The following is a 14653-nucleotide window of genomic DNA, read 5'->3' as shown; positions in this document are numbered from 1 at the left end:
TCAAACAACGAGGATGAATAAACTGCAAATTATCAGAGGCCACAGAATGATGATGGATCACCCAATCGCGCAACGCCATAAAACGGCAACAAGTCAATAAGAACAACAACAACCTCAGCCTCGGACATATGGCCGGGTACAGAGCAGGCCCAGAGCCAGAGCCATAGCCAGAGCCAGACTCCAAAGTCAATAGCAATTTTTGTGGCCATTTTTTTTTTGCGGGGCTTCTTCCCAGAGAGAGAGAGAGAGGAGAGAAGACAGAGGGAGCACAGCACACAAAAAACAGTTTGAAGTATTAACACAAAAGCCGCTTTGGCTTTTGGCTTTGCCCCCGTCCCCCCGTCCTGTGCCCCGCCGTCCCACTCCGATATGTACGTGTACATATGGAGAGGCTTTTTATGGAGGATTTGTGTGATCCGCTGCAATATTTTGAGCCCCGGCAAACCAGGCGAAACCAGCAACCAGCCACGGCCAACGGGGCATCATCATTGTCGGCTTGTTGCATTGTTTTGGCCGGCAAACAACCGGGCAAAAAATGAAAAAAAAAAAAAATGAAAATAATAATAAAAATAATAATAATGTTGCAAACAAAACAAAAAACAACAACAAAAAAGCATAGCTGCTGCTGCTGCTGGATGCTGCAACATGTTCATGCCTCATTATTTTCGTACGGATTTTTGCGGTTCGCTTGGATCATGAGAGGCAGCCGAAGCAGCCTTGGACCCGTTGGATCTGGGACTCGGGGACTTTGGTTCTCAGGCTGCTGCCAATGGCTGGAGTTGGAGCCGGAGCCGGAGCTGGAGCTGTTCCATTCATTCAATAGGCTTACTTTTCAGCAAAAAAAGTTTATTAAAATTCCAAGCCAGGCAACCACCGAAAGCCAAAAAGCCAACACATGTTTTCACGCCTACCCACAGAAAAAGTCGAAACTCGGAAAAAGAAAAAGCTGAAACTGAAGCTGAAGCTGTCGGAGGCAACAACCGCCTTATATGCAGATTAGCCATATGTGTAGCCCCAGTCTCGAGTCTGTCTCTCATTCCCTCCGCATATGCAAAATCAAATTATTCAAATTCAATTATTGTCAATTTTATTTATTATTAATGCGCATAATTGTCAAATTTGCCAAATTTATGAACCTCTTTCGAGCGATACACACACACTACAGCCATTCCCGTATGCCGTTCATATAAGTGAGTGTGTGTGTGTGTGTGTGTGTGTGTGTGTGTGTGTGTGTGGGTAAGGGAGCTTTATGCAAATGCCAGGCAACGCAGCGAACGACGCCTGGACAGGATTGTCTCGCGCTCAATCCGTTCGAATTTATGAGACATGTTGAAATGCATCTCACCTTGATTATGTGGATGTGGATGTGCATGTGCCACGGAACGGGGACTGCGACTCTGACTGGGAGTGAAACTGAGCCTCAGACTGAGCTCTGAGCTCTGAGCTGATCTGCCACCAAGGGAGTCTCGGTCTCTGGCATTGGCTGCAGCACCGAAGATTAATGGCAGCGGGTTTAATTTGTTTTTGGGTGTTCTTCCCGGCGGAGTGTTAGGCTTCGGGAGTGGGCTGCAGCTGTAGATGGGGCTCGGATTCATTATTCTTTATGCACTCGCATTGACACCTTGCTCGGTGGGCAGAGGGGAGCCCCACAGGTGACTGACTTGAGCTGAATCTGATTGCTTTTGACTTGGGCCCTGAACCTCTGAGGTTTTCCTTCAGCCCTGCTGCCGTCTGCTGTTTGCCTTTCCCATTATTTGTATTATTTTCTACATGATATTAAGCAATTCATAAGCGTGTAATTTCGTTTAGCGTACACAAAAAAAACAAGCAGGCAACAAAAAATGGAATGTCTGCAGTTGATTTTTGACATCAAAATTGCAGGCGCGACTGCAGACAACGCGGCAAAAGTCGGGGCGGGGCCCCCACAGCACCAACGAACGGCAGGCCAGACAGACATTGGGGATGTTACCCTTCTTCTTCTTCTTCAGCTTCCTTCCTGCCCCCCTTCTTCTGCTTCCTGGGCTGTCTTCTCTTTTTCACATTTTTTTTTTGTATTTTTTTCTTCTTAATAACACACTGAAAATGTTTTTTTAACAGCATGAAAATTATAACGCATCAGTCACGAAACACGAAGACAACAACGAAACTTTGGTTGTTGCACTCTCCCTCCCCGCCCCGACCCCTCCGTCACCGCCTACCATCAGCCCCTGCATGTGAAAATCTTTCAGCGACCAAGTGCAAAAAACGTTTTTCTCTCTTTCTTTCCCTCAGTGCGGTGTGTGTGTGTGTGTGTGTGTGTGTTACCCCATTTTGTGCAGCTTTGTCGGCCATATTGGAGGGGAAAAGTCAGGCAAAAGAGTGAGCGAGAGAGAGAGAGAAGGAGACGGCGAAAAAAAGCGCACTTTTTTCCAGCCAACAAAATGGTTTATTAACTTGAAAAATAAGTCTGGAAAGGGAAGGAAAACCCAACACAAAAAATCTAGAGAAATGTTCCGCGTTCGTTTTCAGTTTTAGAATATGCAAATTAAGTGAAATAACAAGACAACAAAAAAGCTAGCATAAATTATAAAATGAACAACAAAATCTAGATTCGATGGCAGATGGGATCCGTTGAATCTTTTGGGGGCCCGCTCGGCAACTGTCTAATAATAATGAAATATTTCCAGCTCGAGCCCCGATATCGGGGGAAAGGGGGAAGAACACGCTTGTAAAGATATTTATGCTGCTTTTCGAATTTGAATCTTTTGCTGTGACCTTTCGTGCCTCTACCACGCCAGATCGATCCGAGTGTGTGGATGTATGTATTTTTCTTAATTTTGAAAGCGTATTAAATTACATATACTTGTAGATGGAGAGCCCCCCTGCCCCTGCCCTTGCCGTTGCCCCCTTAAGCGGCAACCAAATTGAAACAAGAATTTCAAGTATGTTTAACCCAAAACACAAAACACAACACACAACCGAACTGGGAATCAGAATCAGAAACCAAAAACTGAAACCGAAACAGAAACAGAACCGAAAACCGAACCGAAGAGTCAAAAACAGGCCTCCTCCTGTTCTGCCATGGGCATTGCCTGGGCTTAAAGTATTTCACAGGAAATCTTCGGAAACGCAACGAAACGAAACCCCAGCAACAATATGTTCTACACATTTCTCTTCCCTCCCCCGTGCCCCCTGCCCCCTGCCCCGTGCCCCTTTCCCCGTCCCCCGTTTCCAATCTTCTTTCGCTGCTGGGTGTGTGAGAAATCGAAATCCCAAAAACTAAATCCTATAATGCCTTAAAGGGGCACACACAGAGAGAGAACCGACCCGACCGACCGACCGAACGACCCGCACTGCTCACGCACGGCTACATTTTGAAATATCTCTCCCTGGATATGTGTGTGTTTGGTATTTCTTTTTTGTTTCACATCCCCATGCCATGCCCCACACCATGCCCCATACCATAGCATGCCCCAGCCCTCGGCCCAACCGATTCCCTCCATTCAAAAGTCACAGGGCAGGCAGTCGCTGGCACAGGGACAGGCACAGGCACAGGCCCGAGCGTGCGCTCACTCTATAATAATGATAAGATGGCTCTTAATCAGAAAATTTATATGCCCCGGCATTTAGTTGTTCGGTTCGCTCACGCTCTCCAACCAGAGCTGGACGGATCCGAACCGAACTGATGATGGGTTATGCTCGTTTATAATTATGGGTCCTGTCAGGGGCTAAATAACAGCCGCATCTCAAACTCAAACTCAAACTCTACAATTTTCAGTTTAGCCAGAGACAATGAGAAAGAGAGAGAGGGAGAGGCTGTTCCCTATGTCTTTCCCTCTCTGGATGCTGCCATTTTGGCCAAAAAGTGGACCAAGGAACTTTCTGTTCGTGGGGCGTGTCACCTTTTTGCGCCTCCCGTTTCCCGTTTTTCTGTCATTCAAAAAAAAAAGAAGAAAACTTACCGCTTGCACTCGTTCCAAAGTTGTCTGAAAGTAGAACAAAAAGAGTTGGGAAATTAGATAATTATTTGGCCAAGAGCAACCTGTCTGTCTGTCGCACATATCCCAAATATTTCTCAGCCTTAACTACAATAAATCTTCCTCGTATTTCCACACACAGCATTTTCAAAAAACTAAACCCAACGAAACCAAACAAAAAAAAAAGATTGAAAAATTTCGTGCAGACTTTGACCGCAAATTGTTGTAGTCCCGTCGCAGTGGTTTTTGTTGGATTTTGTCGGCTATAAAATATGAGATGTATGTATATTCACACGCTGCATAGACCCAAGGGCAGGGCCAGGGCCAGGGCGAGGGCGAGGGCGATGGCGAGGGGTTTGGGCAATCAATCAAAACTATGTGAAGCCTGTGGAATCAGCGCCAAGTGTGAACCAGAAATATTTGGAGCAAATCAAATGCAGTCCCAGTCCCAGCAAAAAACCGAAAAGGTGAAGTCCGTTCCGTTGCGGTTCCAACTTTGTTATATATAGGAACACCCGTATAAACATTTAAGTTTATTATTTTTTTTGATATTTTCGCACGCAAATCATTTTTTTGTTTCGCTTACGTTTTGAAGATTTATTTTTTATGATTTCGCTTGGGGCATTATGCAAATATCTGTTTGGGGCTTAAGTACCTATCTATAGAATATCCCATATCTGGCAGATCTTCAGAGGAGTTTGCTGAACTAATCTCTGTCTTCAGGCAGTCTCTTTTCCACTCATTCCCACTCTTTCTCTGCTCCACGTCTGGCGGTGTCATTTAGTCAGTTTGTAATGACATGGCTAAGAGTATTTTGTGAACTTGGCAGAGGAGCTCTGCCCACCCCTGCCATGTCCCCCGATCCAGCTCAATTGCAGCTCTGGCATCTTCCATCTCCCATCTCCCATCTCCCATCTCCCGTCTCCCGTCCGCAGTGGACGCGTTCTTCTTGTCATTTAAGTCATCGAACACGCATTGGTACAATGTACATGGTGTCGGTGTCGGGTTTGTTGTCGGCTCTCCTTCTCCTTCTCCTGTGCTCCATTGCCAGCCCATGGCCATTGCTGTGTGGATGTCAGTGTCCTGGAACGGCCATTGCCAGCCAGTCAGTTCCCGTTCCCCCCTTCCTGCCCCCTGCCTGCCACCATCTGCAAGCCCTGCTCCCAGCGCAGTTCATAAATAATCGTCTTAAGTTGATGGCAATGCGGTGGTGACTGTCGACGATTGCTGGGTGGCACTCGCTGCAACTGATGGCCTCTATGGCCGACTCGGTTCTCAGCCGCAGATTAAGCCCGACTTCGACTTCGACTTTGGCTGTCCAAGCCCTGCTTGGAGTACTTAACATTGCATTTCGAAAATGAAAAGGAACAGAAATGTATGTGGCCAAAAGAAAGCACAGTCACAGCCACAGTCACAGTCCGGGGAACCGTTCAGATATTCCAAAAACGTTTCAATGAATGTCAGCGAACGCATTGCTTCAATTTTTTCACCGTCTCCCCAGAGCCGAGCTCTTAACTCGCCAAAAAACGAAAGAAAAAATAAACAGAACAGAAAACAGACGAAGTGCCAGCCAGCCAGCCACAGCCAGCACTTTGGTCGTGTCTGATCCCATTTTAATATTCTAGATACTTAAATAAAATACGTGTCTGGCCTGGCCAACAAACGTTTATTGTTTGTTAATTGATTTCGCAGCAAAGTTCTCTGCACTCCGCTCTCCGATCTCCACTCTCCGCTTTCCGTTCCTCTGGTTAAAATGCAAAGTGCAACTTTTCTCAAAACCGAAAACAAAACGAAGAGCGGAGCGGAGCGGAGCGGAGCGGAGCAGACTTTGCACAAGCCTCAGGCCTGAAATGAACTGAAACCGAACTGAACTTGTATTTGGTATGCAAAATTTGTTTGGCCTGCCTCTGGGCCCAGGCCAGGCCAGGCCAGGCCGGGCCAAGTCATCTTCCTCTGCCTCCTCATCTGCTTTGGGGGCTTTGGCTGGGGCTGGGACTGCGGCTGGGACTGGTGCCGGGGCTTTGGCTTTTGGGCGCAATTAATTTGCAGACAGCGAAGCAGCCTTGAGGCTGCCAACAGTTGACAATTGTCAAGGACTGCGACAACTTGGCGGCAAGAGTCAACGTTGTACGAGTACGTCTGCTGTTGCTGTACTTTGGCCTGACAGCTGACAGTCGGCGTATCCAAGACTTGTCTTTGGATACTTTGTCTCTCCGTGTGTCTCTTGGACTTGGGTCATTTAACGGTAATTACCAAAACGCTCTTCGCACAAAAAGCTTTCCGCGAAAGAAACTGTTCTCCAACTGGCGGTTGGAAAACGCTTGCCTCTTCCCGGCCAGTTTTTCAGACACCAGCAAGACAAACCCAAGAGCCGCTCAAGTGCCGACAAAGCCGACCAAGTGAAGCATAAAAATGAAGCACCCAAAACGAAGAAAAACCTCTAGAAGAGCAGCCAGCCAAAATGGAAGAGGCAGAAGGCAGAAGGCAGCCACACGATTTTCCATTTGGCCCAAACACAAAGTTGGGAAGAGACGAGACTCTCGAGCGCGACTCAAAGTCTATTTATGTGACTATTGAAGTGGGCCTTTCGGCTCTTCGGTTCTCCTGCTTCTTCTTCCTCTTCTGGCTGGGGCCTTCTTCAAAATACAGTCCCAGCCATGCAGCCATCCAGCCAGCACACATACTCCATAATACTCCATCCAGCCCGACTGAAGAGGCGACTGAGGCTGAGGCGGCTTTGGCTTTGATTTTTGCTTGATTTCTTTCAAAATCGGGCGGCTTTGGATCCGCTGGAGCAAAATAGAGATGCAGAGCCGAGAACCAAAAGCCAAGAGCCGAGAGTGGAGAGTGGAGAATCTCTGTCTCGAAAATGATGCTCGAGTTGTGGTTGCTGTTGTTGTTGCATGTGCATTGACTGTGACGCCATTTTCAGGCAGACAACCCAAGAGTGGAACGTATGCAAAAGAGAGACTCAGACTGAGACTGAATCTGAGGCTGAGACCCAGGTCTGGGCCCGAACATATCCAAAGGCAAACCGCCAAAAGGATAATCAGCAACAATTTAGTATTATTACACCACGTTCGAAGCCATCGAAGAAGCACCCAGCGCCCAAGCCCAGGCCCAAGCCCAAGCCCAAGACCCAGAGGAAGCAGCACACAAAGTTGTCTGTCAGAGCCGGGGCTGTTCTCCCTCTTTAAGCCGGGTCGGTGTCGGTCCAGGCCTGGCCTGGCTGAGCTCTCAAGTATGCATTTCAAAGAAAATCATTATTATCGATGCGGCAAAGGCAACTCCACCATGGATTTGGCTCTGGCTCAGGCCCAGGCCGCGGATGTGGCTGTGGCCGTGTCTGTGGATGAGGAAGAGCCAGGCAGTGCCTCAAGTTTACCTTTTGGTATTTTCACGTAGTCGTAGATTGAGTTTCAATGGAAAAATGATTTGCAAATTGACTTTAACGAATTGCTAGAGTGAGCAACCTGCTGTTGGGCCACGGCATGCTTTTTCTGGTTCCTTTTGGGCATGTTATGGAATTTTGATTACAGCATTTGCTGCTCCGCGAGGAGGAGGAGGAGGAGATCGCCTCTCTATTAGAAAAAAAAAGCGCTGCGGCTCCATGTAATTGGCACGCATTTGGCTGGAGCCAGAGTCAGGCCGAGAGCCAGGGACTCCAGCGAATACAATGCCAGTGCAGGGGAGAGGGAGAGGGAGAGGGAGTGGTAGTGGGATCCAACTGGGAGCCTCCTATGGGCCACTGCCATTCAAAAGACAATCGAAGGCGTATGCCTGGCCTGGCCTGGCCTGGACTGGTCTGAACACAGCCATGTCTGTCCCGATGCCATTTTGATGGCCATTTCATTGGCATTGGCCAAGTTTAGGGCCGCAGGCGGGCCTCAATGACGTCGACGTCTGATCCATGGCCGATCCATGGCGGCCGCCGCTATCAGCCGCACTCCACTCTCCGAACCAGTTGGTGGACTGCGACTGAGACTCCACTCCAGTCGATCCCCGGCTGGTGGTTGCTTTTGGCCGTTGGGCGATGCCAGTTCGTATATCATTATAGAAATTACCTACTCTCTGCTCTATGGCAGCAGCAGCAGCAGCAGCAGCGACTCCGGCAACTGCAACGGCAGCAGCCATTGTTAGTATTTTGCCATTAACGTTAACTCTTTGGCACAATCTGAGCCGGTTGATCTCTTGTTGCCCGCCACATCGATGGGGCAGCAACAGAAATTAAAAGCAGCCAACCAACTAGCCAACAACGAGAGGCAACAAAAACTGTCAAGCGGAAGGCAAGGGCCGAGCAAAAAATTGATGTTGTAAATTATTGAAATCTAATGGAAACGTTGACGTCAGTTGGTCGCCTGATGATGCCACAAGTCAGCTGATATGGCGCCTTAGGGGCTCAGATAGATAGATACAGAGAAAGGAAATACTTACCAGGACTACCAAGGAAGACTGAGGAATACAGTCGCCTGGAGGCGTCTGCGTTGCGAGCATCGGCAGGTGAGGACCATTCTCTTCGACACCATCGTCCTGCAAAAGATAGAAAAGCCGCGCATTAGTATATAGAGTACTCGAAATCCCATCACTGCCGATACTCATGAACTGCTTAAACAAATATACGGAATAAATTATGATAAATTATGCCAAGACATAAATAATATGTCCACAAATTAACAAAAGTCTCTGGAACTTGGCAAAGTCCACAATTATTAATTCAATTTTCCACGTACTAAAGCCTTTCGTAAGTGTACTAAAACTCATTTCCAGGCAGAGCATTAAGATCTTAAGCCACTCTAAGCCACAGCGACTGACTGACACAATTTGCAACACTTGTCAACTTAATGCCTCTCCAGCGATATTGACAGCACGTTGAATATCTTAAGCCAACGCATATCTCTCTCGCACTCTTATGAACATTTGGATAAGGTGCCGCTGGCGACTGGGACGCTTTCGTCAAACGCCTTTCATTGAGTGACAGGTGCGCCTACAACTGCAGCCGAAAAACCTACTCCCATAATCTACCAATGAACCAAAAACAGAAAAAGAAACAAGAAAACAAGCAAAAAGCCCCTCTATTCAATGTCGTTGCTAAGGCACAGCCCCAGCGCCCCCCCCTCGTGAGTCAGGCTGCGTGCCGCTTATCAGAAATCGGCCTACCATGACCACAAATATATACAGGGGTATTTATAACGTAAGAACCTCCTCAATGGACACTTTGGAGGCATAAAACTTTAAATGAAATACGTAGTGTAAAAAAAGGCGAGGAAGAACGAATGAGAATGGCGCTAATAATAATTTGGTTTATTGGCTTTAAAGCACAATGAAGACGGCCAGAATAAAGGGGCGGAAAGTGAAGGGGCGTGCCACACGGCGAGGGTGCGAGTCGAGTCGAGTCCAACGGCCCGGCCAATCTGCACGGCAATTTCTATTATTTTTTTAAGCACTTTCTTCAGCTCAACGACGCAAGGGCAGACGCACCTTTATTTAAATTTTCTTTCTTTTTCTTTTCTTTTTCTTTTCTTCCTGTCCAGCGAGAGGGGGATGCAGGGGTCAGGGGTCTGTCTGCGCTTCGTTTTTCCTCTTAATGGGCAATTTTCTTGGTAGTAAATGGGCACGTTTTATGAACGCTTTTGTGGGGTGTTTATGGTGGGGATGCCAATGCCGACTGGAGCGACTGTCGGCCAACCCCCTGGCCGAGCGCCGGCCGTGGAGCGATGGGCGTGTGCCGAGTGCAGCAGGGTTGACGGCTGTTTTAATGGAACATTAAATCGCCACTGACACTGCACCTGTCCAATTAAAATGTAACATAATCGCAACGAAATAAATTTTAAAATGCAAGCCAAGAACAAACCGAAAACCAAAAAACCAACAAGCAGCAAATCAATAATAAAATTAATAGAGTTTTCTTTGCTGCCAACAAGAGCGGTAACAACAACAACAACAACAAGAACAGCGGCAACAACAATGAGCCACCGAAAAAATTGTTCGCACATAAATCTTTGCACTAAAAAATTTTATTGTCGTTTTTATTGTAAAGAAATAAAATAAAAAAAAAAGACAGAGAGCAAAGCCAAAGCCAAAACAACAGCAAAACCAACAACAAAATGAGACAGAGCAGAGCCAAACAGTCTACGGCTGTATGGCGGCGGCTCTCTCAGAGAGCGCACACACATATCGCTTATGGCGATGCTGCTCTCACTTCTCTTCTCACTCATTTCCCCTGACGAGTGCCTTATCGTATCGTAAGTTGGCTGCTTACGAGCCGAGCAAATATCGTAAGAAGGCAGCGCCATTTGCTGTGGCCGAGCCCCGCAGCGCGTGCGAGCGGGACGAAGCTAGTGAAGAAGTCCAAGGCGAATTGGCAGAGCGAATTGAAATGCCAGTCCCAGTCAATGAGAGGAGACTCTCCTCCCCCGTTGCCGACTGCTACGAGCCAAGTTAATGATTTTCGTTCAGACCGTCTTGACTAATTCGATTTTGGATGAGTTTTGTTTTGTTTTCCTATGGTTTCTTATGCAATATTAAATCAATAAGCCAACAAATTCGCCTCGCTTTAACCGCGGAAAAAGCTTGAAAAATTCACTAAAATATAAATGGTGTTCCTTGAATTGATTTCGGTCAAATTTAAGTGCACTTCAACCAACAAATTCACTTCATTTTTCGTTTTTTGTAAACAACAAATCCGAAGGAGACCCACTGAGGAGTTAATTTTTAGAGATTTCTTTGTTTATGGGGCTTTTAAATGTCACAATTCTCAAATACTGAAAATGTGCTAAAACATTTATTGTTTGCTTGTTTCTCAAAATGTATTTTAAATTATCTTTCTGTGGCATTTTTTTGGTTGTTTCTTTGTTGCTTTTGTTTCGTTGTTTCTTGTCTCATTTTTTTGTGTGTTTTTATTTTTTTATTTGCTTTTTGGCCTTTTGTCGTTTGATTTTCGTTTTCTATTTTTAGTGGCACTATTTTTGGTGGCGACCCCATTTGCCGCTGCCTCTAGCTAAGTGTATTCTTCCTCTCCCGCCTCTCCCCCCCACCGTCGGTTGCCACCTCCCCCCAACGCCGCCATGCATTGGGCATGGTATCTCTTGGGTGAAGTGCCTGTGGGGCTGATAAATGGCGCTTAGGCATTGATTAGATGCCAGCCAGCCAGCCAGCCAGCCAGCGGCAGCCTGCAGCAAGAGCAACAGAGCAACAGCCAAATGCATTTGCCTTATCACCAATGCACTCCACAGACACTGGCACACATTATAACCGACACCCATTACCCCCTGCCACTGCTCCCTGCTCCCTGCTCCCCTGCTCCCCTCCTCAACACACACTCTCCCTTGAAAAGAAAAACACAACAGTCCAAAACGAAACCAAACGAAACGAATTTTCCATTTTCCATTGAGTTCTCCTCCTCTGCAGCACCCCTCCCTCCCCCTCCCAACCCCACAAAATGCCAGAGACTCTTCAATTCTGTTTCGTCTGTGTGTCCATGTGTCTGTCTGTGTGTGCCCCTGTATCTGTGTGTGTGCTTAGATAAAATTGTGTTTCGAAAGTGACAGTTGAAATGATTTATCACTTGCCAGCGACTGCAAGGCGCAAACGCCAACGCTGCCCTGCCCTGGCCCCCGGTCCTCCCCCCTCCGGCCCACCGCCTGGCTGTCGTCAAAGTTTTTAGCACAAGCTCGATGCTCCTCATGCCCGCAGCCCCCTTTTCTAGCACCCCCTTCCAAGGCATGTTTGGCATTTTTGTGTAGAAAAATTGAAAATTGCTTTTTTCGTCAGCAGCCGCCACAGCGCCACACAGTGCCCCTCCCCCCTCCCCCCTCCGTGCTGCCCCTGCTATCAGGGGCAACTTCATCTTTCCAATTTTCTACTATTTGGCTTTGTGCCCCTCCAGCAGCAGGTCCTTCCCCGTACCTCAACCCCTCACTATTGTTGCTTTGGTTTTTGTTGTTATCTGTGAGTTTTTCATATGAAAATTTAATTCCTCTGCCAACCTCCCCGCTACCCTACCAGAGTCATTTCCCATGCGAGCTAATTTAAAAATTTTTGTAATTTTTTCGCTTTGCTCTTTTGGAATTTTTGCAATGCGCGACAAAATGATTTATGTCGCTGCCTGGGCGAAATTAAAAATATTACAAAAAGCAGCAGCAACACCAACAGCAATGCGAACACATTTAAATAACATAAAAAATATATATACATATATGCAAAAAAAAAGGAGAGAGAGGCGGAGGCGGAGGCGGAGAGCGAGACAGGGACAGAGAGTGAGATACATTTGTATATTGTGTCACTTGAAGCTTTAAAATGAAATTGTTGCCGTGTGGAAATTTACGCTGGCTTTTCTCAATTTTTATGCCCAACAATTTCGAACAAGAGCAGAGCAGAGCAGAACAACGGCCGAGGCGACAGAAAAAAGTTAAAATAAAATACATAAACCGCAACAATTTTTCAACATTTTGCACGTGTAAATTTTCCAATTGGCTGAACGCGTTCGCCAAATGAATGTTGGGGTGACCGGGGGGAGCGGGAGTGCCGCAGAGGGGAAATTGGAGTGTACAGAGAGAGAGAGAGAGAGAGAGAGAGAGAGAGTGAGTGGGCGGCTGGTTCGCTGCTGGGCGTGAACCATCTGATGGATTCATTTAAACAATTCTTGAGCCAGGTGCCCCAGCCCAGAGCGGGAGAGACAGGGGAAACCCTTGAAGAGAATTATGGCGGAAATGAAATTTGCATTGACATGGCAACCTCTTAGGGTTGACCAGCGAGGGTCTCTGGGTTCTGCCTTGGGTTTTGCATTGCCGTCGGCAGTTTTCAGGCAGCTTTTAGCTGGCTTCTGACGAAGAGATACGTATATGTACCCCGAGATCACTTAGTTTCCTTTAAAGAGAAATATATATACGGAAATACTTTAAGCCTTGGGTCAAACTATAATCTAAAAGGTTCACAAGTTCAAAACATAAGAAATGAATTCCATGAATACCACTTCTCAGAACAAAATCCAACCTAAAGCCAATTTTTTGTGAATGAATTTTGTTCAGGGGGTTTTCTGTTGACCCGATAAGATTAGCTCGGATTAGATTTCCGTCGAAATCAAGAGGGTTTTTACTTCTAACAAATACATTATATTTCTGCAGGCTTTCATTCGCAATCTCCACTCTTTTTATTTTGAATCATTTATGCTATTTTGTTGTGGCTTTTTGTGTAATTTTTCAAATTGCCAAAAACGAATTTCGGCTGCAGCTGCTTTACGAGCAAAAAACCAACAAAAACCAGAATAGTTATCTATTTTTTTTTTTTTTGTGTCCGCCGCCGTTTTCACAGCATTTTGCATGTTTCATTTTTTGTATTTTGTTGTTGGGTTTTTGTTTCAATTTAAATGAAAAAGCTTTTCGCGCATAGTTATAAAAATAATGGCTGCAACTCAACGAAAGAGACAGGCAAACGGAGCAGAAGAGCAGGAGGGCTGGGGAGCCGGAGAGCAGGAGAGCAGTAGAGAGATGGAAGGCCAGTTCTAATGCATTAAACTCGGATAAATGGATTTAAAAAAGGTTTTTGGCTCTCTGGCGGCCTTAAAGGCCTGTTTCTGTTTGCTCGTTTTTGCCATGCGAAAAATTCAATAAAACTAAAGGGCCACACCTCGACACAGAACACTCGGCCCTGAACATGACTTGTAACTTAAGCTATGCCAGCCCCCCCTACCCCCTGTGTGTGTGTGTGTGTGTCATCAGTTTTGGCGACATCCTCGAGCCACATATCGCTTTACACTTGAAACGAATTTGAAAGTCTGGATCGAGCAGCTCGTAACTCTTGTCTCGCATGCCCCCCCCCCAACCCCACCCATTCCCCTCTTAACCCTACACACATGCAGTTCCCCCCCCTCTCCCAACAAGCTTCATTGGCGTTCTTTATCTGGGCGAGCTGGGCCGCCGCGACTAATATAAACGTACAATGGACCAACTTAAGCTGAAATGACAGTTGCGACATGTTTGCGTAGGCGTGTGCGATCTCTCCCAGACGGACGGACGGACGGACGGACGGACGGACGGACCTGGGGACAGAACCAAGGAATGAACGACCCAAGGAGGCAACCAGTCAGCCCCAGTCGACACACCGGCAAATGTTTTGGTATTAATTTTTCTTGCTGTTGCCTTTTGGCATCTGTGGGTCTCCGTCTCCGTCTCCGTCTCCTGCTCCTCCTCCTCCTCCTCCTCCTCCAAGGTAGGCTGACAATAAACTTTATCGCATTCATGTGAATGCACTTTATGACACCTAACCAGTCGAAGAAAGAGACAGCAGCTGAGAGAGAGAGAGAGAGAGAGAGGGGGAAACTCGTTTACCTGCCTGCCTGTAATTTCTTTGGCCGTTTAAAGACCCAACAAAGAATCTGTTGGAATTCGAGGCAATTTTTGCACGACTGATTTGAATCGAAAGACTTTGATGAGCTCTACTCTATGTGCAAACCCCACCACCAGCGCCCCCATAGGAGAGGTTATTTTGTGGTCGTCTGGCTGGCTCGTGACTCGTGCAATTTCAGTCGTCCGTTTGACGGTCACGTGACCCTAATAAATCACAGAATTAATGTTACGTAAAATGGAGTTCGCTTTCAGCTTTGGTCGGGCTTCGACTCCGACTCCGACTCCGGCTCGGACACGGACTGCAATGTCCTGGCAGCAACCACCGTTGAGTGGTTAAACTATGCCAGCCGGAAA

At 46.9% G+C, this 14653-nt stretch overlaps 1 protein-coding gene across 2 annotated transcripts in view; it reads right to left on the bottom strand.

Moving 5' to 3' along the window:
- Positions 1 to 14653, bottom strand: part of LOC6588098 (homeobox protein homothorax) — a 106310-nt gene that overhangs the window by 16471 nt on the left and 75186 nt on the right. For both annotated transcript variants that reach the window (XM_026990737.1, XM_026990744.1), the window contains exons 9-10: positions 8391 to 8486; positions 3942 to 3965 (exon numbers count right to left, since the gene is read on the bottom strand). In XM_026990737.1, coding sequence (XP_026846538.1) covers positions 3942 to 3965; positions 8391 to 8486 — 120 coding nt within the window. The remainder of the gene's footprint in view (positions 1 to 3941; positions 3966 to 8390; positions 8487 to 14653) is intronic.

The sequence above is a fragment of the Drosophila persimilis genome, unplaced genomic scaffold, assembly GCF_003286085.1.
Source record: "Drosophila persimilis strain 14011-0111.01,24,50 unplaced genomic scaffold, DperRS2 tig00000000-arrow-pilon, whole genome shotgun sequence".
Lineage (NCBI taxonomy): Eukaryota > Metazoa > Arthropoda > Insecta > Diptera > Drosophilidae > Drosophila > Drosophila persimilis.
This window is presented reverse-complemented; position numbering and strand designations above follow the sequence as displayed.